Source organism: Trichosurus vulpecula, chromosome 1 (genome assembly GCF_011100635.1).
Source record: "Trichosurus vulpecula isolate mTriVul1 chromosome 1, mTriVul1.pri, whole genome shotgun sequence".
NCBI classification, from domain to species: Eukaryota; Metazoa; Chordata; class Mammalia; order Diprotodontia; family Phalangeridae; genus Trichosurus; species Trichosurus vulpecula.
The window spans coordinates 55,787,373-55,809,578 of record NC_050573.1 but is presented as its reverse complement, the minus strand read 5'-3'; the positions used below and the strand labels follow the sequence as shown (position 1 = coordinate 55,809,578).

The 22,206-nt window shown below is 44.1% G+C and overlaps 1 protein-coding gene across 1 annotated transcript in view; it reads left to right on the top strand.

The window, feature by feature from the left end:
* ELL (elongation factor for RNA polymerase II) overlaps positions 1-22,206 on the top strand; it is a 150,723-nt gene that overhangs the window by 108,831 nt on the left and 19,686 nt on the right. The window contains exons 5-7 of the mRNA XM_036763604.1: positions 5,159-5,412; positions 12,264-12,388; positions 17,324-17,423. Of these exons, the coding sequence (XP_036619499.1) occupies positions 5,159-5,412; positions 12,264-12,388; positions 17,324-17,423 (479 nt within the window). The remainder of the gene's footprint in view (positions 1-5,158; positions 5,413-12,263; positions 12,389-17,323; positions 17,424-22,206) is intronic.

The following is a 22,206-nucleotide window of genomic DNA, read 5'->3' as shown; positions in this document are numbered from 1 at the left end:
CTGTGCTTGGGCCCTCTTGTCCTTTTGCTTAATGATCTTAATGATCTTCAGTTATCATCTCTCTGCAGATGATTCCTAGTCTTTGTTTGAGCTCCAGTTCCACATCAATACTAACTCTTTGACATCTCGAGGGCCAGGCCCTGTGCTAAGGAGCTCACATTCTGAAAGGGGGCACATGGTGAAAAAAACTTGTGCATAAAAGATCATCTCAGAGGCAGGAAGGGACTGGCAATTGAGGGGTGGGTGGTGGGACTGGGACAAAGGAGGATTTAAAATGAATCTTTGTCCAAAACAGCAGAATGAATTTTCTTTCCCCCAAAATTCTTCCTCCTTCTGAGGAACCATTTACTCCAGCTCAGAACGTTGGTGTCATCCTCGACTCCTCGATCAAACTTACCTCACATATCTAGTCAGTGGCCAAATCTGTCTCCATCTAGCTCACGGTATTTCTGGTTTACCTTCCTTTCTCACCACTTGTATCACCACAACCCTGGTTTAAGCCCTGAATTGTTACAGTAGCCTTCTAACTGCTCTCCTGGCCTCGAGTCCCTCCTCAAACCAGGCCATCCTTTTTCACTCAGCTGTGATTTTCCTAAATTATGGATCTGCTCATTGAACTCAAGGGAATCCCCACTGTATCCAGGATCAACTATAAACTCCTCTGGTGGATATTTAAAGCTCTTCGTCGCCTAGCCCATTCCTGACTTTCTAGGGTTCTTAATTTTTTTTTTACATATAATTTTTATATATGATGCTCCATGCTTTGGCACTTGCTGTCTCCCATTCCTGGAACACTCTGCCTCCTCATTTCCACCCCTTTGTTTCCCTGGCTTCCTTTAAGACAAAGCGCCAATGCTTTCTTCTTGAGGAAGCCCTTCCCTGTGCTCCCGGCTGCTGGTGCCTCGATCTTTATCTGCCCTGTGGGTATGCTCCTAGTTATTTTTGTGTTAGTCTCCATCAGGCTGTGAGTTCTTTGAAAGCAGCAGCTGTTTTTACTTTTCCTTGTGTCCTCAGCACCTAGCCCAGTGCCTGGCCCATAGGAAGGGCTGATGATGGATGCTTGTTTGCTGTCCAGGGTATCACTGTCCTCCCAGCCCCTCAGGTACACAGCCTGGCTTCTTACTGTGACTCACTGCATAGATCCAGTTTGTTGTCTCCAGATCTTAGTGACTCTTCTAGAGTTGCCTAGGGCCTTAAGTTTAATAACTTGCCTAAAGTCATCCACGTCGTTATCTGTCGAAGGTAGGACTTTAACTCAAGTCTTCCTGACCCAAGGGTGGCCCTTAACCACTACGTAGCTGTTATTGCACTACCTCTAGAACAAGAAGACTTTCTAAGCTCTCTTTTTTCCCCCAAAGACTTGCACTATTTTAGTGTTGAAAGAAATCTTCGAAATCATTGAACGCATTTTACTAGGTGATTCTGCTGTGCTTACTGCTGGAAACTGAGGATGACAGCATGTAAAAGAAGACTATTTGGGGTGTCAGTGAAGAAGAATGAAGTAGATAACTAAAACAGGAAACTTCTGGGCATGAAAAAGGAAAAAATCATGGGATTATTTTTTCTTAGTCACAGAACTTCCCTTTCCAGAACTAACCAACAAAGAGAGAAAAGCCCTGGCCCAGCACATCCCAGTGGTGTGTGTGAGAGTTCATACAAGGCAGCGCAGGGTGTTCTTCAGGGTTTGGCTGGAGCCTCTTGCTTTGGCCAATTTTGTGTATAGATATGGAGTTTTCTCTAGGACCTGTAGTGAGAAGAGAAGAAAACAGCTGCCAAGAAGAAGCCTTGGGAAACCAAGGACCTGCTGGGGGGAGGCTGTTGGTCTTTGGGAGGATCCAGGGGCGGCCTAAAACCCAGGGGAGATAAGACACATGTGAAGGCCAACTGGATGTTTGCAGGGATGTGCATGGATTTGTCCAGGCCTATGATAAGCATCAGAGCAGGGGGCTCCCTGGAAGAACATGCCTTCTGAAATGCAGATAGTCGACTGCTTTTGAGCTTACTATTAACGAAGTTGCCCGGCTGACTTGCCATCTGTATCATAAATGGGACAAGATGACAAAGGTGATTTGCATTTATCTGATGCTTTGAGGATTACAGTGGGCTATCGTTTCATCTCACAGAAACACAGGTTTTCAAGCATTGGAAGGAACCTCAATAGCCATCTAGTCGACCCCACATATGAAAGGAATCCCCACTATGGATAACCTAGATGACCAGTGGCTGTCCAGCCTCTTCTTTATGTGACCCAGGAAGGGGGAGCCCACTTCATTTGGGGACAGCTCTGAATGTCAGGAAGACCTTGACATCAAGCCTAATTTGGCCTCTTTGCAGCTTTTACCATCAGTTCTGGTTCTGCTCTCTGGAGCCATACAGAAGCAATCTAATCACTTTCCACATGACAGCTTTTCAGATACTTGATCGTTGCCATCCCTCTTCAATCTTCTGTTTTCTAGTAGCCACTCAATAAGCATTCATTAAGTGTCTGCTATATGCCAGGTACTGTGCTAAATGCTGGGAATTAAAGAGGCAAAAGATAGTCCTTGCCCTAGAAGAGTCTAAAATCTAGTGGGGGAGATGATGCAAACAAGCTACATACCAGATAAATCGGAAATAATCAACAGAGGGAAGGCAAATGCTCCACATGCCCAGTTCTGTCAGCTCCTCTTCTGTGACCTGGACCTAGGGCCCTTCAACACTGTGATTTCTCTTCTTTGAACGCCCTCTAATAGATTGAGATCCTCTCAAATGATAGTTCCTCAAACCAGAGACAGTGCCCACGGTCTGCCAGTGCTTCTTTGGACCTTCTTGGTTTTTAAAGGAGACTAGGATCTGAGTTTGACGATCGGCAGACTTTTAAAAGAAATAAACATAAAATTATTGCTGAGCTTCTGGGCCTGTGGTCTCCTTGCTGACCTAGTCCCTCCTCACCTGATCTCATAAGCACTTGGTGATTGTTGTGTGTGCTGATTCTCCTTTCTGTGGTAATTTACCAATGTCTACATTCTGTGTTAAGTTCCTCTAGGGACCATGTCTTGTCACCTCCGCCTCTCCTGTAGAGGCCCCAAGCATTGGACCCTGCCCACAGACATGGAAGATTTATCGAGGAACAAAAGAGCAGCTTGACAACAGGCTGCACTCAGGGCCCCAGAATGTCAGCTCTTTATACTCAGATGGAATCTGCCAGTTGTATGACAGTGTTTATAGGCTCATTGGCGTTGTCACAGAGACCATTTAGTAGTTCTTCTTCCTTTCTTCCTCACTGTCATCAGACTGCCAAGGATGGGGACTGGAGATTTCTTTTACCATTGTTGGTGAACTCAAATTCTAGAAGGGACTTTTAGGGAAAGAAGTCAAGTCATAAAGCGATCACATACAGGCATCCCTGAATCTCTGGGGAGCAGATTCCACATGATTCCTGTGTGTTCTTATATGTTCATTTGAAAAAGAAAAGACACCATTCAAAAGAAAATAGATATGAAAGAACAAGGACTTTGGGGATTTAAAAGAAAACTTTGAGATCACCTTTCCCAGCTCCTGGGTTTTACAGATAAGGAAACTGAGCCAAGTTCATATCTAGTCTCAGATACTTGTAGGCTCTGGGCAAGTCACTTAATTTCTGTTTACCTCAGTTTACCCATCGAGGATCAAATGAGATATTTGTAAAAATACTTAGCACGGTGCCTGGCACAAAATGGGTACTTAATAAATGCTTCTTTCTAACCCTTCTCCCTTAGTGAAATATGGGGTGGTCAAGACCACAGATCTTCTGATATCTGGACCAGTGTTCTTTCCACTGCATTTCACTGCCTCCTTACTCAAGTGGAGTTGTTCACAACATTATAAGTAATTGCTTAAATTGCCCTCACTTCAAAATCACAATTTTGTTAACTAGTAAGATGGAAGAAATCAAACCTGCCTAATTCCCCTTGTTCTGAGCAGAGCAGCATCTGTGGGGGCAGCAGCTTGTCTGGAATCAGTAGCCAGCGAACTTGGGAAACCCTTGAGGCTTCCTAGCAGTCATCTGGAATTGTTCTGGCACTTTTATTCACTCCTCTTTTTTCTTGAAAGAAGCACAACTTATCCCATAGGACAGGTGTAAAGCTGGTAAATGAAGGTGAGCTGGGGCAGCAATCACTGCTCTTAATAGTTACTGGAAATTTCATCTTGTTCCATTCAACAAGCACTGATCACTGTGTGTAATTTAGAGTGCTTGGCACCGAAGGAGGGGGAGAGTGGGAATTAAAAGACACTCAGGCCTTGCCTTCCTCCTGAAGTTCACATCAGAAAGTGACTATGAGGTAGTTTAGACTTTAAGTTCATGAGGGGACTCCAGAATGCTCTGAGGTCAGAGGAGGGAGAGATCACATCTTGTTGGGGGGGGATCTAGGAAAGCTTCATTAAGAAGGTGTTGGAAAAGAGGGTAAGGGAAGATACAGATGGAGCTTGGAAACCTATGGGTGTTTTGGCTTGTTAAGTAGTCCAAAATGATTGGGTTGTGGAGGCCGCTAGGTGGTATAGTGGCTTTATTCCTGGACTTGGGGTTAGGAAGGACCTAAGTTCAAATCCAGCCTCAGACACTTAATTGTGTGACCCTGGGCATGTCACTTGACTTCTGCCTGCTTTGGTGGGAATAATAGCACCTACCTCACAGGGTGGTTGTGAGGATCGAATCAGTTAACATGTGTCAGGGTGTTTTGTGAACCTTAGAAGTGCTCTATAATAGTAATAGCTACTGTCCTATTCTAGAACTCATAGTGGGAAGTAGTGTGAGAAAAGGTGGAAAACGTTCATGTGAATGGTGCGATTTGGCTGTGTTTGTTGCTAATAGGTATGTGAGTAATTTCAAACGACGTCTCCTGCTAACACCATTTCTTTTTCTTAATCTAATGCCGAAAAACTAGTATTTCTCCAAGCTATCAAAACATCAGACTTTTTAGTGCTAATAATCACCTCTTCTTCCTTCACCCTCTTTACTGGCGAGATTCAGAGTTGGGAGGAACTTTAGATCAGCTGACTTGGCTCCTTTACGTTAACAATGAGAAACCTGACTTGACAGTTTGTGTTCTTTATCCTATCTGCATTAGACCTCAAAACCAGTGCTCTTTCAACTACCCCCAAATGCCGCTGAATTTAACTGAGTTTAATCTCATTTTAGGCAAAAAGGTTCAGTTCCGGAAGCCAGCCCCAGCCGCTGCAGACACCGTTCCCTCGAGGAAGCGCTCGACGCCAATCAATGTCGCCAATGCCATCAAGAAGAGCAATAGTGGAATTTCTCAGCAGCCATTCAGAGACAGGGTCATTCATTTACTGGCACTTAAGCCTTACAAGAAACCCGAGCTGATCCTGAGGTTGCAAAAGGATGGCCTTTCGCAGCAGGACAAGGACATGCTGGATAGCCTCTTACAGCAGGTGTGTGTTCTGCGGAGCAGGGCTATCCAATCTATAGACGGCTATAGTGTCACTGGACTTCTGTGCAGATGGCCTGACTGGCCAGGTGACTCACCGTTTTGTGTGATTGGGATAACAAATGAGTTTCTGGGGTACAGAGTTAGTGTTGGCAGGATCATTCTGGTCGGGATGGGAAAGGGATGGTGGAACAGACTTTTCTCAGTGTTTTGAATCTGAGATTTACAAGTCACTTGAAAGTTCAATCCTTATGGATTAAAACATTTAAGAAGTCAGTTAACCTATCTTTGGATTCATTAGGATCAGTATGAAGCAGGTTGGATGGTGATTTTTTCATGGTGTACTAACAGGATTTTTGTCACATGTCTAGAACGTGTGTTAACTCCCGCAGTTCAGAGAAAAAGCCGTCTCTGACAATTAGGGCTGCCTCCCTAGTTTGGATGCTAAAGAAAGTGAATATGTTTCCTGGCTTGAGGCCCTCCACGTATCCAGTAAGGAGAAGAACAGTATTTGGCATGTGTTTTGTAGGATGGTATTTGTCCCACCTTTTATTTCTTACCTTGGGCGTTTCAGTTGAGGGGGTGGTAGTTGTTTTAGCTTCCTACTCTTCCCTTTGGTAAGGTGTACAGTTATTAAAATTCCACATCTAACTTGGTTCCCCTTTCCCTGAGCTTCAGTTTGCATTTGATGTGTACCATGGTTATTTCCCTTCTGTACTCCCTTTACAAGACTTGAATTCTTTCAAAGGAGAGCACTTCCGTCAGCATCTTTCTGTCATTCCCAGTTGCCTCATTCACTGTGCGGTGCACGCGTCATTCCATTGAGAACCTGGGGGACTGTGTTGTCTGATGTAGAGCCTCAGAGGTCACACATACAGAGCATGGAGGAGACAGGATTTGAACCCAGGTCCTTCTGCCTCTTGTGGCCTTTAAGAGACAGTCCAGTACACTATAAAGAGCATGGGTTCCCCAGTCACAAGACCTGGGTCCAAACCTTGCCTCTTGTGCTTTCCTACCTGAACTTTTCTGGGCCTCAGTTTCCTCCTCTGTAAAATGCGGCAGCTGTACTAGTTGATAGCTTCAGTGGTTCCTGCCAACTCTTGGTTATTCACCAAGGGTGTCGTATTTTCCTTAAAGGTGCCATTTGATTGCCGCTTATTTTAACAGTGGCTCTATAGAGAAGGTAGAAGGTAAAAGGGCATTGGGTCTGAAATCAGAGCTCCCCTGGACATCTGGGGTTCCTTTTAGTTACAAACTTTTCTTGTGCTGCTGCTGTTGCTGTGTGCTGCAGGCCAGTTTGGTGGGAATCCAAGGAATAAAGAAGACACACTCCCTCATCCAATGGGTACAATACATAATATTAATTAATTATTTTGATATGAAATAGAATCGAAGTAGATAAGAGAAAGAGAGACAGTGTGGCTGGAGTTGTGATGCCAGGCGTGGGGGTGGGGGAGGGGATCTGTAAGGAGAGAGGAGCAGCGGGAGAAGGGATGATGAGGCTCTCTCAAAGAGGGCAGGAAGGAGGAGCCTGTTCTGAGCAGGAATGGAGAGGACATGGGAGGGGATGATAAAAAGGAAGAAAGGCAGATGTTACCCATCATGGAGAGCAGTGACTCTCATTCCTGAGGGATCAGGTTTTGTTTGGTGGACATTGGAGAGAGAGGGGCATGACTGGAGCCACACATGCCCCTCTGGAGAAGTTCCTGGAACACCAAGAGGTCAGGTGACTGCCAGTCACCTGTAAAGATGTGCCAGAGGTGTGATTTGAACCCAGTTCTCTGCCTACTGTACCACACTGCCTCTCCAGGTAGAACTAAAGTAGGTGAATTACTCTGGCATGCCTCTTTTTATCTGTTAATAGAAAATAATCTTTTAGCTGATTGGACTTCACTTGGTAAAATAAGTCATCTTTTTAAAAATATGTTTTTATTTGGAACTTAAACACCAAATAAAATAATTTCTTAATTTTTTTTGCAACTCTATTGCAAGCCCCTTTCTCTCACTTCTCACCCCAAAATTTAAAAAAGAAAAAACCTTGCAACATGTCTAGTGAGGCAAAACAAATCCAGCATTGCTTTGGCTCATTTTGTGTGTTGTAAAATATTCTTAAAATAAGAATTTAGTTGTTTAAGATTTTAAGGCATGTTTGCATTATATCTTCCATAGCCAAAATGCCTTTGTTGGGGTTATTTTCCAAGGAATCCCAAATTGTCAGATCTGTAACACTTTCCTGAAAGGTAGATGCACGTATAAATATGTGGTATCTGTTTTCAAGGGTCTTATCTATATGGGAATCAATACAACATTATTACCTTAAATTATCTAGAATCTCCTGAAAGATGTGACAGAGAGGGAATGTCATAGAGATTCAGAAAAAAGCGGGGATCTGCATGGGTTGTAGTCGTGTGGGAAGGTTTCTTGGAAGAGCCTGAAGGGACTTAGGACCTGGGTTGTGAGAGCTGGAAATAATTCAGAGGCCTCTCTGCTCCTTCCTGAGCCTCTTTGGGCCTGTGTTTCCTTCTGGAAAAGGAGGGGTTACACGACATGGTCTCTGAACCCACTTACCTTCTGGGTAAGGAAGTTGGGGCCACACCAGCAGAGCTGTGATGGGGGAGGCGGTGAGGAGGCCCTGTTCTAGTAGCTAGAAACCTCAATGAAAGCTGCCTCCTTAATCAGTGTCCCTCGAACCCTGGCAGTCTTTGGAAGAGCCTCTTTAAGAGGGATCATTTATCATAGGAAAAACTTTGCTGGCTGGCTGACACTGAAGTAGCTACTGTTAAAAATAAATGTCAGATCCTAACTCTGCCCTCTATCAGCTATCTGGTCCTGGTTGAACCACTTCTTTGCTTGCAGCCTCAGTTTCTTCTCTCAAAATGAGCATAGATTTAGTATACTCATTTCTGAATCCCATTCCAGCCGGAATTCTGCTTTTCCTATGACAGAAAGAGCACAATATTGGAGATACAACAGAAAAAGGGTCTCTTTGAATTGGGGCATCTCTCTGTTACTGATTAAATTCTCAGTCTTGGGGTGCCCCTGGCCTTTCTTTTTTCTCCACAATAGCTATGGTGGCAGTACTTTGTTTGCCTTTGCATCAGTCAGGAAGGCAAATGCCTTGTACCTTCTTTGTCTGAATCAATGATACCAAAATATTCGATTAAGTAGAAATGTCCCCCAGAGACTTCTATGCATTTGTTTGTCTTTCGTGGATTCTCAGATTAATATCAGGGAGAAAGTGGGTCTTCTGGCGTCGTGGTCTCTTTTCTTGTTGCTGCTATAGGGCAGCCAGATCTACCTGGACATTGGACAGCCTTGATCAGAGCGGTTCACTTGTCTCTCCCAGAATGTTTAATTTAAGATGCTTGCTTGAATTCTGAATGGGACAGCCCTTTCTGTCCATAGGCCTCTTCTCTGAGAAACCGTACTGGTACAAAAGCCAGTCACTGAAAAGGCAGGGCATGTCCTTCAGAAACAGGAGACGAAGCCCCGGACATCCTCGCGGACTCTGCCTTCCCATTGCCTCGCCTGAGAACTTCATGCAAACCACTTAACATCTGTAGGCCTCATTTCTTCATCTTTATAATGTGCTCCTTGCCTTCTGGAATTATGAGGAAAGTGTATTGACAACTGAAAATCAGTAAGCATTGAGTAAGCACCTACTGTGTGTACCAGGAACTGTGCTAAGTACTAAGGATGCAGAGAAAGGCCAAACAGTTTGTGCTCTGCAAGTCTGACCATGTCATTTCTACCCCACTCAGTAAACTCCAGTATCAGATACAAAATGCTCCTTCTGGCGTTCAGAGCCTTCCCAGTCTTCTGACACCTTACTCCCCACATGTATTGTTTGATCCAGTAACACTGGTCTCCTGACTGCTCCACAAACAAGACCTTCCATCTCTTGGCCCTCATGCCTGGAACACGCTCCCTCCGGGCTTCCCTGGCTTCTTTTAAGTCCCAACTAAAATTCCATTTCCTTCCCCAGCCCCTCTTTAGTCTAGCAGTACCTTCTCTCTTTTATCTCCTGTTTTGCTGGTAATAATAATAGTTAACAATTAAATAGTTAAATGATGATAATACTTACTGTGCCAAGCACTTCACAAAGATTGTCTTATTTCATCTTTACGACAGCCCTGGGAGATGGGTACCATTACCATACCCATTTTACAGATGGTAAAACCGAGGCAAACAGGCCAAATGACTTGTCTAAGGTTATACAGGCTAGATTTGAACTCAGTGCTCTGTGCACTGTGGTGCCAACTACTCAACAGTTTATCTTGAGGGTAGGAACTGTCTTTTGGTCTTTTTGCCTAGCACATACACACTAATTACTTAATAAATGCTTATCAAATGACTGAGTGCTCTCAAGGAGCTCCCAGGCTAATGGAGACAGCATACAAAAAGCTATGTATAAACAAGCTACATACAGAATAAAGAGGGAAGAAAGACACTAATTAAAGGGGATTGGGAAAAAGTTCTTATAGAAAATGGAATTTTGAGGCAGCTAGGTGGCGCAATGAGTAGAGCACTGGCCTGGGAGTCAGGAGGACCTGAGTTCAAATCTGACCTCAGGCACTTGACACACTTACTAGCTGTGTGACCTTGGGCAAGTCACTTAACCCCAATTGCCCTGCTTCCCCCCCCCCTTCCCCCAAAAAAGTGGAATTTTGACTGGGACTTGAATAAAGCCAAGGAAGGCAGGAGGAGAAGATGAGAGAAAGAGACAGCCAGCAGAAATGCCCAGAGTCACGAGATAGGCTTGTGTGAAGAGCTTCCTGGGGGCCAGCGTCCTTGGGTTGCAGTCATTAGGAGGTGGAAAGCGACAACTGGAAAAACACTGGGGGGGGGGGGGCGGGGAGAGGGTGGAATACAGGTTACGAAAGCCTTCAAAAAGTGGAGTATATCCTGTTAGATTCCAGAGGTGATAGGGAACCAGTGGAATTTATTGAATTGGGGGGAGGGAGGGGAGTGTGTGTGATGTGGTGAGATACTTTATGAAAATTACTTTGGCAACTGAATGGAGGATGGGAGAAGGTTGAGACAGGAAGACTCATCAGCCAGGCAAGAGTCCAGGTGTGAGCTGATGAGGGCCTGCGCTAGAGTGGCATCGGTCAGGAGAGAGAAGGGAGTATGTGAGAGATGTTAAGATAGCAAGGTCCTGTACTGGATGGGGGGGGGGGGTGTTGAGGATGATGCCCTGAGTTGTGAGCCTGCATGGCTGGCCTGCCTTCTACAGTAATAGGGAAGTTTGGAAAGAGGGGTTTGGGGGGAAGATAATGATTCAGTTTTGAACACGTGGAGTTTCAGATATCCACTGGCTTCCAGTTTGAGATGTCTGAAAGGCAGTTGGAGGCATGAGACTGGGGATCGGCAGAGAGGTTGGCGCAGGACAGGTAGATTTGAGAATCATCAGTATAGCAATTGTTAATTAACTCCATGGGAGCTGATGAAATCACCAAGTGAAGTGGCAGAGCAGGAGAAAAGGGCCCAGGACAGAGCCCTCTAAAAGTATTTTATAATTTTGAAATATCATTATCAGTGTTCATACCATTAGATAGAAGGGGATGCTATCCCAGAGTTTGGAGCTGTGTGCTTCCACTTCTGAGGAAGTGAGTTTTTGGTTGTTTGCCTGCTTCTTTCCTTTCTTAAAAGGATAGTGTTTAACAAATCTTGAGGGCACGTGTTTTTATCTTCAGCTTTTTTAAGGGTTGCTGCTAAATATGAGAGTTGTGAAGAATCAGGACCAATAATGAAGAAGTTACAGAGAGACAGAGTTCTGTTCAGTGTAAGGAACTTACTTGACATTTGATCTTGAGGGATGGAGAGAGTAATAGCAATGGGAGAAAAGGTCTCCCTGAAATAGGAGATGCTTGAAGGTAAGGGGATGATATGGGAAAGTACAGAACCTGTTCTAGAGCAGTGAATGGACTGCATTGGTATGGAGATTGAGTCAGCAAGCATTTATTAAGTTCCTACTATATGCCAGGTACTGTGCTAAACACTGAGGATACAAAAACAAAAAGTGACCCTTGCCGTCAAGGCACTCAAAAATTTAATGGGGGAGAGGACATGCTAACAACTATGCACAAATAGGATGGTACATACATGATAAATTGGAGATGATCGGCAAAAGAAAGTCACTGGCATTAAAGGGGATTGGGAAGAACTCACAGAAAGTTGGATTTTAGTTGGAACTTTGAAGGAAGCCAAGTTGACCAGAAGGCAAAGATGAGGAGGAAGAGTATTCAGGTGTGAGGGACAGCAAGTGAAAATGGGAGATGGTGTGTCTTATCAGAGGAACAACATGGAAGCCATTGTCCCTGGATTCCAGAGGTATGGGGGTGAGTAAGGTATAGAAAGCTTGGAAAGGGGGGGGGCACCAAATTCTGAAGGGCTTTAAGCATAAAACCCAGAGGATTTTATATTTGAGCTTGGAGATGATAGGGAACCCACTGGAGGAAGCGTGTATGGCATGTTAAGGAAGATCACTTTGATGGCTGGGTGGAGGATGGACTGGAGGCCAGTGTAACAGTGCAGGTGTGAGGCGCCTGAACCTAGGTGGTGGCAGTGTCAAAGGACTGGGGTGGTGGCGGGGGGCGGGGGCGGTATGTGAGAGCTTTCACAAAGGACCTGACCGCTAATAGGATATGGATAATGGAGCAGAGGGTGTGGGAGAGAATGAGGAATGGAGAGTGACACTGTAGAGACTTGCTCTGGGTGATGTATGTCTCTTTCCTTTTCTAGAGAATGAGGTGGGACTAGATGATCCCCGAGATTTTGTAATTCCCTATTGAGGTTTCCCCTCCTCCCTCCATGCCTCTCATTCATCTGACTGAGTCCTTCTGTTTTTCCTAGGTTGCCAACTTGAGTGCCAAGGACAGCACATACACATTAAAAGATTGCATGTACAAGGATGTTCAGAAGGACTGGCGTGGATACTCAGAAGGAGATCAGCAGTTACTAAAAAGAATTCTTGTTAGGTAACTCAAATAATGTGTCATCATCCCTTGACTATGTAGGCTTACTCCTACCTCCTCAACCCTCACAGTGCTATCATGTGAACTGTGCCCTCGCTGGATTCTGCATGTGCTCCTCAGCTACCTGCACGTCTCTGTGTAGCAGAATCTGAAATGCATAGGCCATGTGCTGGCTGTGTAAATAAGATTTTATTTAATTCTGGTCTGAGGAAAGTAGAAAAAATGCTGGCTTAGAGGCTTGGGCCTAGGCTGTGATGTTTGCACTCATGTCAGAAGCCAACAGAAAGTTACTGAGCCTGCAGAATTTGAGGAGGGCGCCTTCCATTGCTCCCTTGAGGCTGCTGCCCCTGCTAGCTGCACAAAGGGAAACAGGACTGCCTGAGGGTAGTAATGACCCGGGCATTGCCTGGATAGGGCCAGCCCCGCCAGTCTGAAACGACTGAAGCTTACCATCCTCTTTCATCCCGTCCTTTGTGTGAGCAGGTGTATCTCTAGTGATACCTCAGAGTTCACAGAGAGATTTCCTTCCAAGCACCTACTGAGGTCAAGAGTGTAAGTATTACTGTCCCCATTTTACCAGCAGAGGGTTAGAGGAGGAAGGTAATTTGGCAGCCTTTCTCACTATTTCAGGCAGTACTTGTTTTTAATGGAAGTTAATGGGGTAGCTAACAGGAATGTTGAGCGTGGACAGTTCTCACTGTACGTAAGTAGACCTTTAGTAATGTGAATTTGCCTGAAAAGGAGCTAGGAAAAGGGTTGGCACATGGCTCAAGAACACTTGGGTGGGGCTGGGGACAGAGAAGCAAGAGCCTGGCCAGAACCAAGAGAAAGAACCCACAGAAGGCAGACGTTTTGGGGCCAGACACAGACACAGGAGAGGGTGGGGGACCTGTGGGGCCTGGAGATAGACACACAGACAGAGGGAAGATGGACATGAGGGTGGATAGGTCTGTCTCCTCTCTCCTCCCTGGAGGTCTCAAGCCAAGATTCAGCGGTAGCGATGGTCTCTCCCCCTGTCTGTTCTTCTGTTTTCACTTGGAAGGTTTTGGGGTTTTGTTTTGTTTTTTTTTTTGGTTGGGGGTTAAAAGGTCATGAAGTGCTGAGCCGAGGGGTAGTAGGGGGAGAGAGAGCATAGTACTGTACAGTAAAGGGTGAACGTAGGTGGTTTTTTTTTGGAATGCAGATTTCTTTCAGAAATCCTTATGTAAAGTTGAATTTGCATAAAGTGAGAACTATGTATTCATAAACATCTTCGTACCTCCACAACACCTCCCCCCCCCCGCCCCCCAACACGCACACACTCTGCAACGAAGAAGAGCTGGTCAAGTAGGAGGAGCCCTGCTTTAGAAGACACAGATTTGACTTCCATACTCACTGGATGTGTAGCCTTGGATAAGTCATGTCCCTTTTAAGCTTCACTTTCCCCATTTGTAGAATGGGGAATTGTCCCATCGAGTTGTTGTCAGGATCATATGAGATCTATGTGAAAATGCATCTGGTGGTTCAGTGGAGAGTGCCCCACACCTGGAGTTAGCTCGGCCTCAGGCACTCGCTGTCCTTGGGACCCTGAGCAGGTCATTTAACCTCTCTGTGCCTTTGTTTCTTCATCTGCAAAATGAGGATAATAAGAGCACCTTCTTCCCGAGGTTTGGTCAAGACCAGATGAGATGATAATTATAAAACTCTTCGCCCCGTGCCTGACCTGGAACGGCGCTCTGTAAGCGCTTATTCCCTCCCTCTCCTCCTGGGCTCTTTTACCGTCTCAGCCTCAGTAGGTGCTTGGCAGTCATGCCTGAGATCTTTAAGTGAAGTGAAATTTCTCAAGTGGTATGAGATTGCCTGGTATTTTCAAATAGGAGTAAAATGACCCGGCAGAACCAGAACTTGGAGTGGCCTCTCTTATTCAAATGAGATCCAGGCCTCGTTTTTGCCGTCCTTTCCATTTGAATTCTGTATCACAAGGCAGATCATTTATTTAGACATTTGCTTTGTTACCAAATTGGGGGGGAGGGGGTGTCAGCTTACAAACGATAGAGAACAGTGGGCAGGACAGGAAGGCAAGTTTTGGCTCATTCTGAGAAAGTAGTTCTTAACAAACAGCTGTCCTAATGTGGGGGCAGGGGATAAGAGCCCAGAAACAGCCTGGAGGACTGTCTGCTACGGAGATGTAAACAAGAGATCCACTAGACTGAGATCCTGGGCTGTGGACATAATGGTTTCCTCAGGTTTTCCTTACAAAGGATCCTACTCTGCTGCAGAGCCTCCCTCTGGTTACAAAATACCTCAGATTTGTGCCCAAGAACTTCAGACAAGTGTAGTCAGTGCAAAGGCTTCTGGGAATCTGCAGCCACAAGGGCAGTATTTTCTCTCTCAATCCCGGCAAGAACCAGTTTAAAGTGTCTATGTTAGACAGGTGGAAATTTGACTTTTTACTTTCTCCAGGCTCACTTTTCTCGTGATTTTTGGCCAACTCAGAATGTTGTTCTTTGTATTTGAACAATTTCCATGATCTGAAAGCACAGTTTGGCTTGGAGATGAGACACTGTTATAGACCAGCGTCATTTGCAGTATTAGAGTCTCTTTGGCAGTCCTTAGGAAAATGAAAACTGGGCTGTTGTAACTAATTTAAACATACTTGGTGCCTTGAATTATAACCTAACTGGAAAATTACAACTGTCCACACAGTCTGTCTGGTTAAAAAAAAGAAAATGGAGAAGTTGATTCTTCCATGTTTACTGTGTCGTCTGAAATCATGACATTTACTTAGGGCAGCAAATCCAAAATAGGGCCCTGAAAGGATATCGTTCTGCTGTGCAAATACAGACTTGCTTCAGAAGTAGGGAAGGGGCTTCGCTGTTCTTCCCGAAGCTGGCCTGTTCATCTGGTCCTTGCTGCATAACTTTTTTCCTGTTTCAGAGCCCTCAGTGTACAGAACGAGTAACAGAGCCAGAAGGGACTTTGTTGACATTTAGTCTAGTCCCTTTATTTTACAGTTGATGAACAGGCTGAGGTGAAGCCACTTATAGACCACTAGAAAAAACCCGAGGTCCTTTTCTTCTGCCACCCTGCCTCTCTTATACCTGTTCCTCTTACTTCTTAAGGAAGCATAGGAAAGAGAATAGAATGTTAGGCTTGGGTCAGGGAGCTCTAGATTTGAATCCAGCATCAGACTCATCGTCTATGAAATGGTTAAAACAGTACCAGTAGCCTTTAACCTCAGGCAGTGTGGATGAAATGATGAGAAGATGTATATAAAGCTTACAGACCTTAAAGCTCTATTTTAAAATATTTAAATTCAAAATTAAATAAAATTTAAATATTAAATATTTGAAGTGCCTTATTATAGGAGTAATACCATTATTTCTCTCAAGAATTTATATTCCCAGTGTAATACAGAGATAAGCACCCTCCCTTTTCTTTAGTCTCTCATTGTCTCTTTTTGGGCACCCCCAGGACCAAGATCAATTATTGTGAAGTTCCCTTGAATTTTCTTTTACATATTCTCACAGCCTGTGATATTATCATATCCTAGAGATGGAAATGAGCTTAGGAACCAACTAGTCTAAGCTCTTCATTTTACCAAAGAGGCACCTGTCACTCAGACAAAATGTCTAAGGAGAGTGTAGCATATTGTCAACCATGAGGAGAGGTTTAAAAACCACCATCTAGGGTATAATTGGCCAGGAAGGAAATTGAGCCATCATGGGAAGAATGAACACGTACTGGTGGTACTCAAAAAGAATAATAATAAAAGATAGAGAATAAATTAAAAGAACCAAAGGAAGGCTTCCAATACATCAAGTTGGTCCTCTGTGAAGGGATTTCTACAATGATGTGGACAAAAATATTACAAGTTGACAGGGCATGGGCAGATTTTGATTGGTATAGTGGAAAGTGAGTCAGATCATGGCTCCATTGAGGTACAAGCTCAGAGCTGGCAGGACTTAAGGACCTGGAATGTTAGAACTGGGAGAGGCAGCAGCAGTCCTCATCCTTGGAGGGAGGTTAAAGGCTTTGTCACTTTTTGTAATAAGATGCATGTCTGTTATTGGCCATCTTTATTGCTAACTTTAAAATTTTTCTTGATGCATCCTGTAATTTGAAGAGATGTAGAAATCATTGTAATGATTACCTGATTTTTTTTCCCCCACATAAGGGTTTTAGTAGATTGAGGAAGTCTTTTTGCTATGGTTAGCATGATGGGAGAAGAGAACTAACCTGTCCCCCTGTCACTGGACCTTCTCCTTTTAAGACCCCTCCATGATCCTTCAGGAAAAAGCCTAGATAGTTAGACTAGAGGAATGAGGAAGTGAATTTATTAATCTGGTTGTATTGGGTTAGTTAATGTTAATTAAATGATGTGTGAGTTCAGTGTTAGTTCACGCAATTCTGGAGAGCGGCAGTGTGTCATGGTGGCTAGAGAGCTGCGCCCAGAGCCAGGAAGACAACCCGGGTGGTGACACACACTGGCCGTAACGCTCTGACAGATCCTTTAACCTGTCCTGAGATTGGTAAGGTGCAGAGAAAGTGTTGGTCTTGGGGATCTCTAGACCTGAGCAGTCCCTGTGTCAGTGACATCACAGACCCAGGTCTGGTGTCGAGAGGACCCCCATAAACCAGAGGCTTTTCATCTTCTCTTGTGCTTCAAAAACCCACCTGCTCCCAATGTCCGATTTCTCCTTTGGCCACACTGAATTAAAAATAGTTAGCCAGAGTCCAGAGGCATATGGTTTTTCCCTTCATAACCATTCAGAAAAATTATTCAGGAAAATTAGACTTAAGAGATAGACAATCAGCTGATGCACTCAGAAAGCCTCAGCTTTCGGCATGTGTCAAGGCCAGGCTCACATGGGCCTATAAACAAACAAACCAACCTCAGCTCATCTTACCTTTGACAAAGGATGCTTTCTTGAAACCATGTATAACTTTGCTTTTCAGGAAAGTCTGTCAGCCACAGAATGCAGGTAGTGTTCCAGGAGACACACCTTCCTCAAGTCCGCCACCAAAAGACCCTTCGAATTCCTCATCACCCCCTCAAGTAAGTGACCTGAAGGGCTAGAGAAAAATGTTGCTTTAGGGAGACTGCCTGGAGTAGTGGAAGGAAGACTGAATTAGGAGTCAGGTTCAGAAAGAGCCGTTAACTCCAGAGCGGGGGGGGGGGGGGGGGGGGGGAGGGATGGATGGGGGGGAGGTGACATGATCACTAGTCTTTTCTGGGTCCAAAGCCTAACCACCCTCTGAGATGTATTGTATGTAAAGTGCTTCATAAGCTTTCAGGCACTGAATTATAAGTATAAGTAGTTTTGGTAAAGAGCACTGGATTTGGAACTAGGTAACCTGAGATGCATGACTTTGAACAAATTGTCATTTAATCTCTCCAAGATGCAGTTTCCTTATCTAAAATAGTAAGGATATTTCCTGTAATATAGATCTCATAGGATTGTTAGAATCACAAAAAATAATGTATATAAGCCACTTTAAAAAAAAAAAACAACTAAAGTTCTGTATGCATCTGAGCTATTATTTCTGGCGTAGGGTTTCCCATGGACCTTTGAAATCTTTGTACTTTCCTTAATTAATACCTTTTGAAAAAAAAGTAACCTTGTCAGGTCATGTCAGAAAGAGAAATCTGAGCTCGTTTCTAGCAGTCTGTGCTAACTGAACTGTTACTGTAGTTTGAGTGACTGTAATCCAACATAGTTGCAGACTGGTCATATAAATAATTACCAGTTTTCAGAGATTATGACCACAACGGCAATGAAATGCTTAAGCAATAATAAATGCAGTTGGATGTTTGAAACAGAGAACACTGAGGGATCAGCAGAATCCTATGGTGACCAAATTATCCCTTCAGCACTGATGTGTTAAGCCCTCAATGTGCCTGGATCCTTTATAGGGGCTGGGAGTGATGCACAGTTAGAGAAGACTGCGTCTCTCAAGAAGTTCATAGATCAGTGGGTAGGGGAAGTAACAGACTTGGTGGTTTCTAGAGCTTCTTGTTGGGACTTAAAGAGTAAATGCTTACAGTGAATAGGACCCTGCTAATTAAGTTCGTTGAAGTATGTACATTTTTTCCCCATCTGGACTTAAAATTTCATAGGCTTAGGAGACTCCCTTTATGGAAATTATCTACACCAATTTTATCTGTGACTTAAGAGTCTTGGAGAGTTTCCTTTGGTACAACTCGCAAGTTAAGCCTGGAGACTCTGAAGGGCTGTGATCACCAAACAGAGCATTTTAAATGTGATCCATGGGGTGACAGGGAGCCACGAGAGTTTAATGAATAGTGGGGTGATGTGACACGCTTTTCTATTAAAGATGAATTTGCCAAGAGAGTGGAGAATGTTTTGGAGTGGGGAGAGATTTGAGGCAAGACAGACCCTCCAGCAGAGTATTTCAGTAATCCAGGAGCGAGATGATGAGAGTCTGCACTAGAGGGGAGACAGTGTCAGAGAGAAGGGGGCATATTGAAGAGATGCTGCAAAGGTGAAATCGACTGGCCTTGGCTACAGATTGGATATAGGGGGTGTGAGAAAGAATGTTTGCAAAGGACCTCACAGCTAGGATGTTTCAGACAGGACTTTAATTTTTGTTTTGTTTTGGGTTTTTTTGGAGGGGGGAAGGCAGGGCAATTGGGGTTAAGTGACTTGCCCAAGGTCACACAGCTAGTAAGTGTGTCAAGTGTCTGAGGTCTGATTTGAACTCGGGTCGTCCTGACTCCAGGGCTGGTGCTCTACTCACTGCGCCACTTAGCTGCCCCTCAGACAAGACTTTAACCCACAGTTCCTACCCTTTATCCAGCCCACTATTCTGTTCTGTTTCCTTTGCACAAGGGTAGGTATTTAATGAATTGAACTCTTGAAACTTCATCACTGCACAAGTCTCAGCAAATCAGGCCCATTTTTGACCACAGAACCCAGCAGAACCAACATTCATGTAACTTTAGATATTCGTTTATTAAGTAATCACTGTGTATGAGATAAAGAGCTTGGAAGTTGAGAAGAGACAGAAGTGAAAAAATGAGAAATGGTCCTTGGGCTCAAAGAACTTCGTTTAATAGTTTCTTTAGCACAAGGCTAACCAGGTCACTCCCCTACTCTCTCCTTGTTACCTCCATGATCAGATATGAACTGCTCTAGACTGATGGAGGATAAAGACTTCACAGCCAGCACCAGGTTACCTTTCTAGCCTCATTACACGTTACTTCACCAACTATGAAGTCTAGCCAAACTGACTGCCTTGCTGCTCCTCACATACAGCACCACTGTGCCTTAGTAACAACTCTCCTTAGAGCCAGGCTTCTTTCACTCCTTACCTTGCTTCTTAAAATCCCTGATTTCCTTCAAGACTCAGTTTAAGCACTCTGCTTAGCTTTTAGTACCTTTCTCCCTCCGAGCCAGAGGTTTAGCTTATGTTTATTTGGCATTATTTTTATATATCTGTTTGTGTATTCTGAATATGTCATCTCCCCCAACAGAATATCAGCATGCTTCTGGAATTCAGGGGCTTTGTGGCCCCCATTTCTAACACAGGGCCTGGCATGGAGTAGGCACTTAATATATGTTTGTTCATTGATAGATGTGAAAGTTTACAAAGTTCATTTTACCCAACAGGTCTGTGAGCCAGACATTTGTCAGTAGTGTTGTCATTTGACCGTGTCACCACCATGTTTAACAATCTGCAATGTTGCCAAGGTTTCTCCTGGAGAGGTAGCACCATTCAAGCCTCCATAGCCCGGCTCCAACTTCATTTCATAGAACTTCCTTTTAGACCTTCTGTTCTGGCCATCTTAGACTGTTAGCTGTTCCATCTCCATGCACAAGCGGTCCCACACTCTCCAAATGCATTCTCTTTCTCTTTATCTCTGCCTTTTAGAACTAGCTCTGTTGCCACTTACTCTGTGTAGTAATGGCCCACCCCCCAGTTCTCTCCCTTGCAAAAAAATTTCCTTTATTATATAAGTACCTTGATGGTAAGAATGGAGTTACTTTTGTTCTCTTTACCTCTCCTGTTGTGTTTTGTCCTTCATTCTCAAAGAGGACCATGACATCAGGGAAATGATGACATGACTTGCAGTTGACTTGGATTTGAGTGAGGGACGGCTGTACAAGGTCACCAGCCTCACTTTCTCCTCCAGAGCCGTCTGGATCCAGTGACCTGATATTCAACAGGATGACTGGAGATGACCCAGCATGCAATGGGAGACCCTGGCCCTTTTAGGCTCAGGCCTTTTCATGTACTTTTGTCAAAACCATTGCATATAAAAAGCCCTTGAATGTTTGCTGAATAGAATTCAGTCCTCATAGAGATGAAGAAAGTGAGTTTTAAAAAGGCTAAGTGGCTGTGATGGTCACATAGTTGTTGAATGGCGTGCTCTGGATTTGATTCTTGGTTTTCCAAGTTCACTGTTCTTCTCATGACATTTTCTTCTCATGACTGTTTCCCAGTAGAGTGGGAATAAAGGGATAGGAACACAAGAGAGGAAGGTAGAGTGCTGTGAGAAACTGGAGAAGAAATTAGCTGAATCAGAAACTGCTTTTATCTGGGTAGGCCAGGGAAGGCGTCAAAGGCAGCGTCCAGATTGAATCTTGAAGGAAAGGATGCATGTACTTAAGCCAGTGATGATGGGATAGACAGTTCATTCCAAGCAGATGCATGAGCCAAAGGCATAAATGCTTTTTAGAGAGGGCAGAATGGAAAGCAGGGAGTGTAGTGAGTCATGTAGTTTGGCAAAAGCTTAGACTAGATGAAGCAAAGGGAAGAATTGGAATGAATGTCAGCCCAGTGGTAGTACCGTATTTCCTTGGTCATGAATTTGACTTACTTTCTCAGTAGAAGGTCCCCATCCAAAGAATGGAAACCAGGAGTGATGTGGTGACACTGGTTCTCTCCTGAGCACCCATTGTTGCTACACTCTTGGGTCAGAGGATCTGAGGAAGTCTTGCAAAAACTATAGATATACCACCGGAACCATAGATAATCTTCTTCCCTTTTTTTAGCCGGAAGTGCAGACGTCTGTCCTTGAGGTTTAAGTTTTGTGTTAATAGTTTGTTGATGTTGTTATAAAGATCTGGGCTGGGATTCTGGAACAGTTCAGTTCTAATTACACTAACTTGTGACCTTAGCTTCTCAGGCCCTCAGTTTATATCTAAAATGGTGATAATTCCTTCCAGCTCCCAGAATCATGAACACAAAACATTTTAGAAAAGTAATACTATTCCAGTCAATTTTGCATTTATTGCTAGGGGACAACAGAAGAGGAGGAAAAGAAATTTTGCTGTTCCCAAATCTGAACTTGAAGTTAGGAGACATGGGACTAGAACCTCCTCCTAACTGACTTTGTACTTTTAGCAAGTCTCTTCTCCTCTCTAGGCTTCAGTTCCCCTCCTTGTAAAATTAAGGGGTGGACTAGAGTATCCCAAAGACCCTTTATAGCTATAAAATATACATCATTTCTGTGGTGCTTGCTAAACTGCCAGGAAGGAATCCCTTGGCATCTGTATCTCTTCACACACAGAAAGACAGAATTTTAAATAATAGAGTTTTTGGATTAGAGTTGACCTTCTGTTGAACACCAGATATTACCTTCCCCAACCCTCCTTGATAAGGGTTGTTTTTGTTTTTAACACATACTACTAATGGTGTGTGAGTTGTGATGCAAGATCACTGTACCAGGGTCAGATGACACTTGATATGAATAATTAGTCTTTTGTTCGAGTCATGTCACGGTCCTAGCTGACTAGAACTTTCCCATTAGTACTTGTATATATGGCCCTGAAATGATGCAGACATTGTCTAGTGGGTTTTCCTTTCCTTGGTTA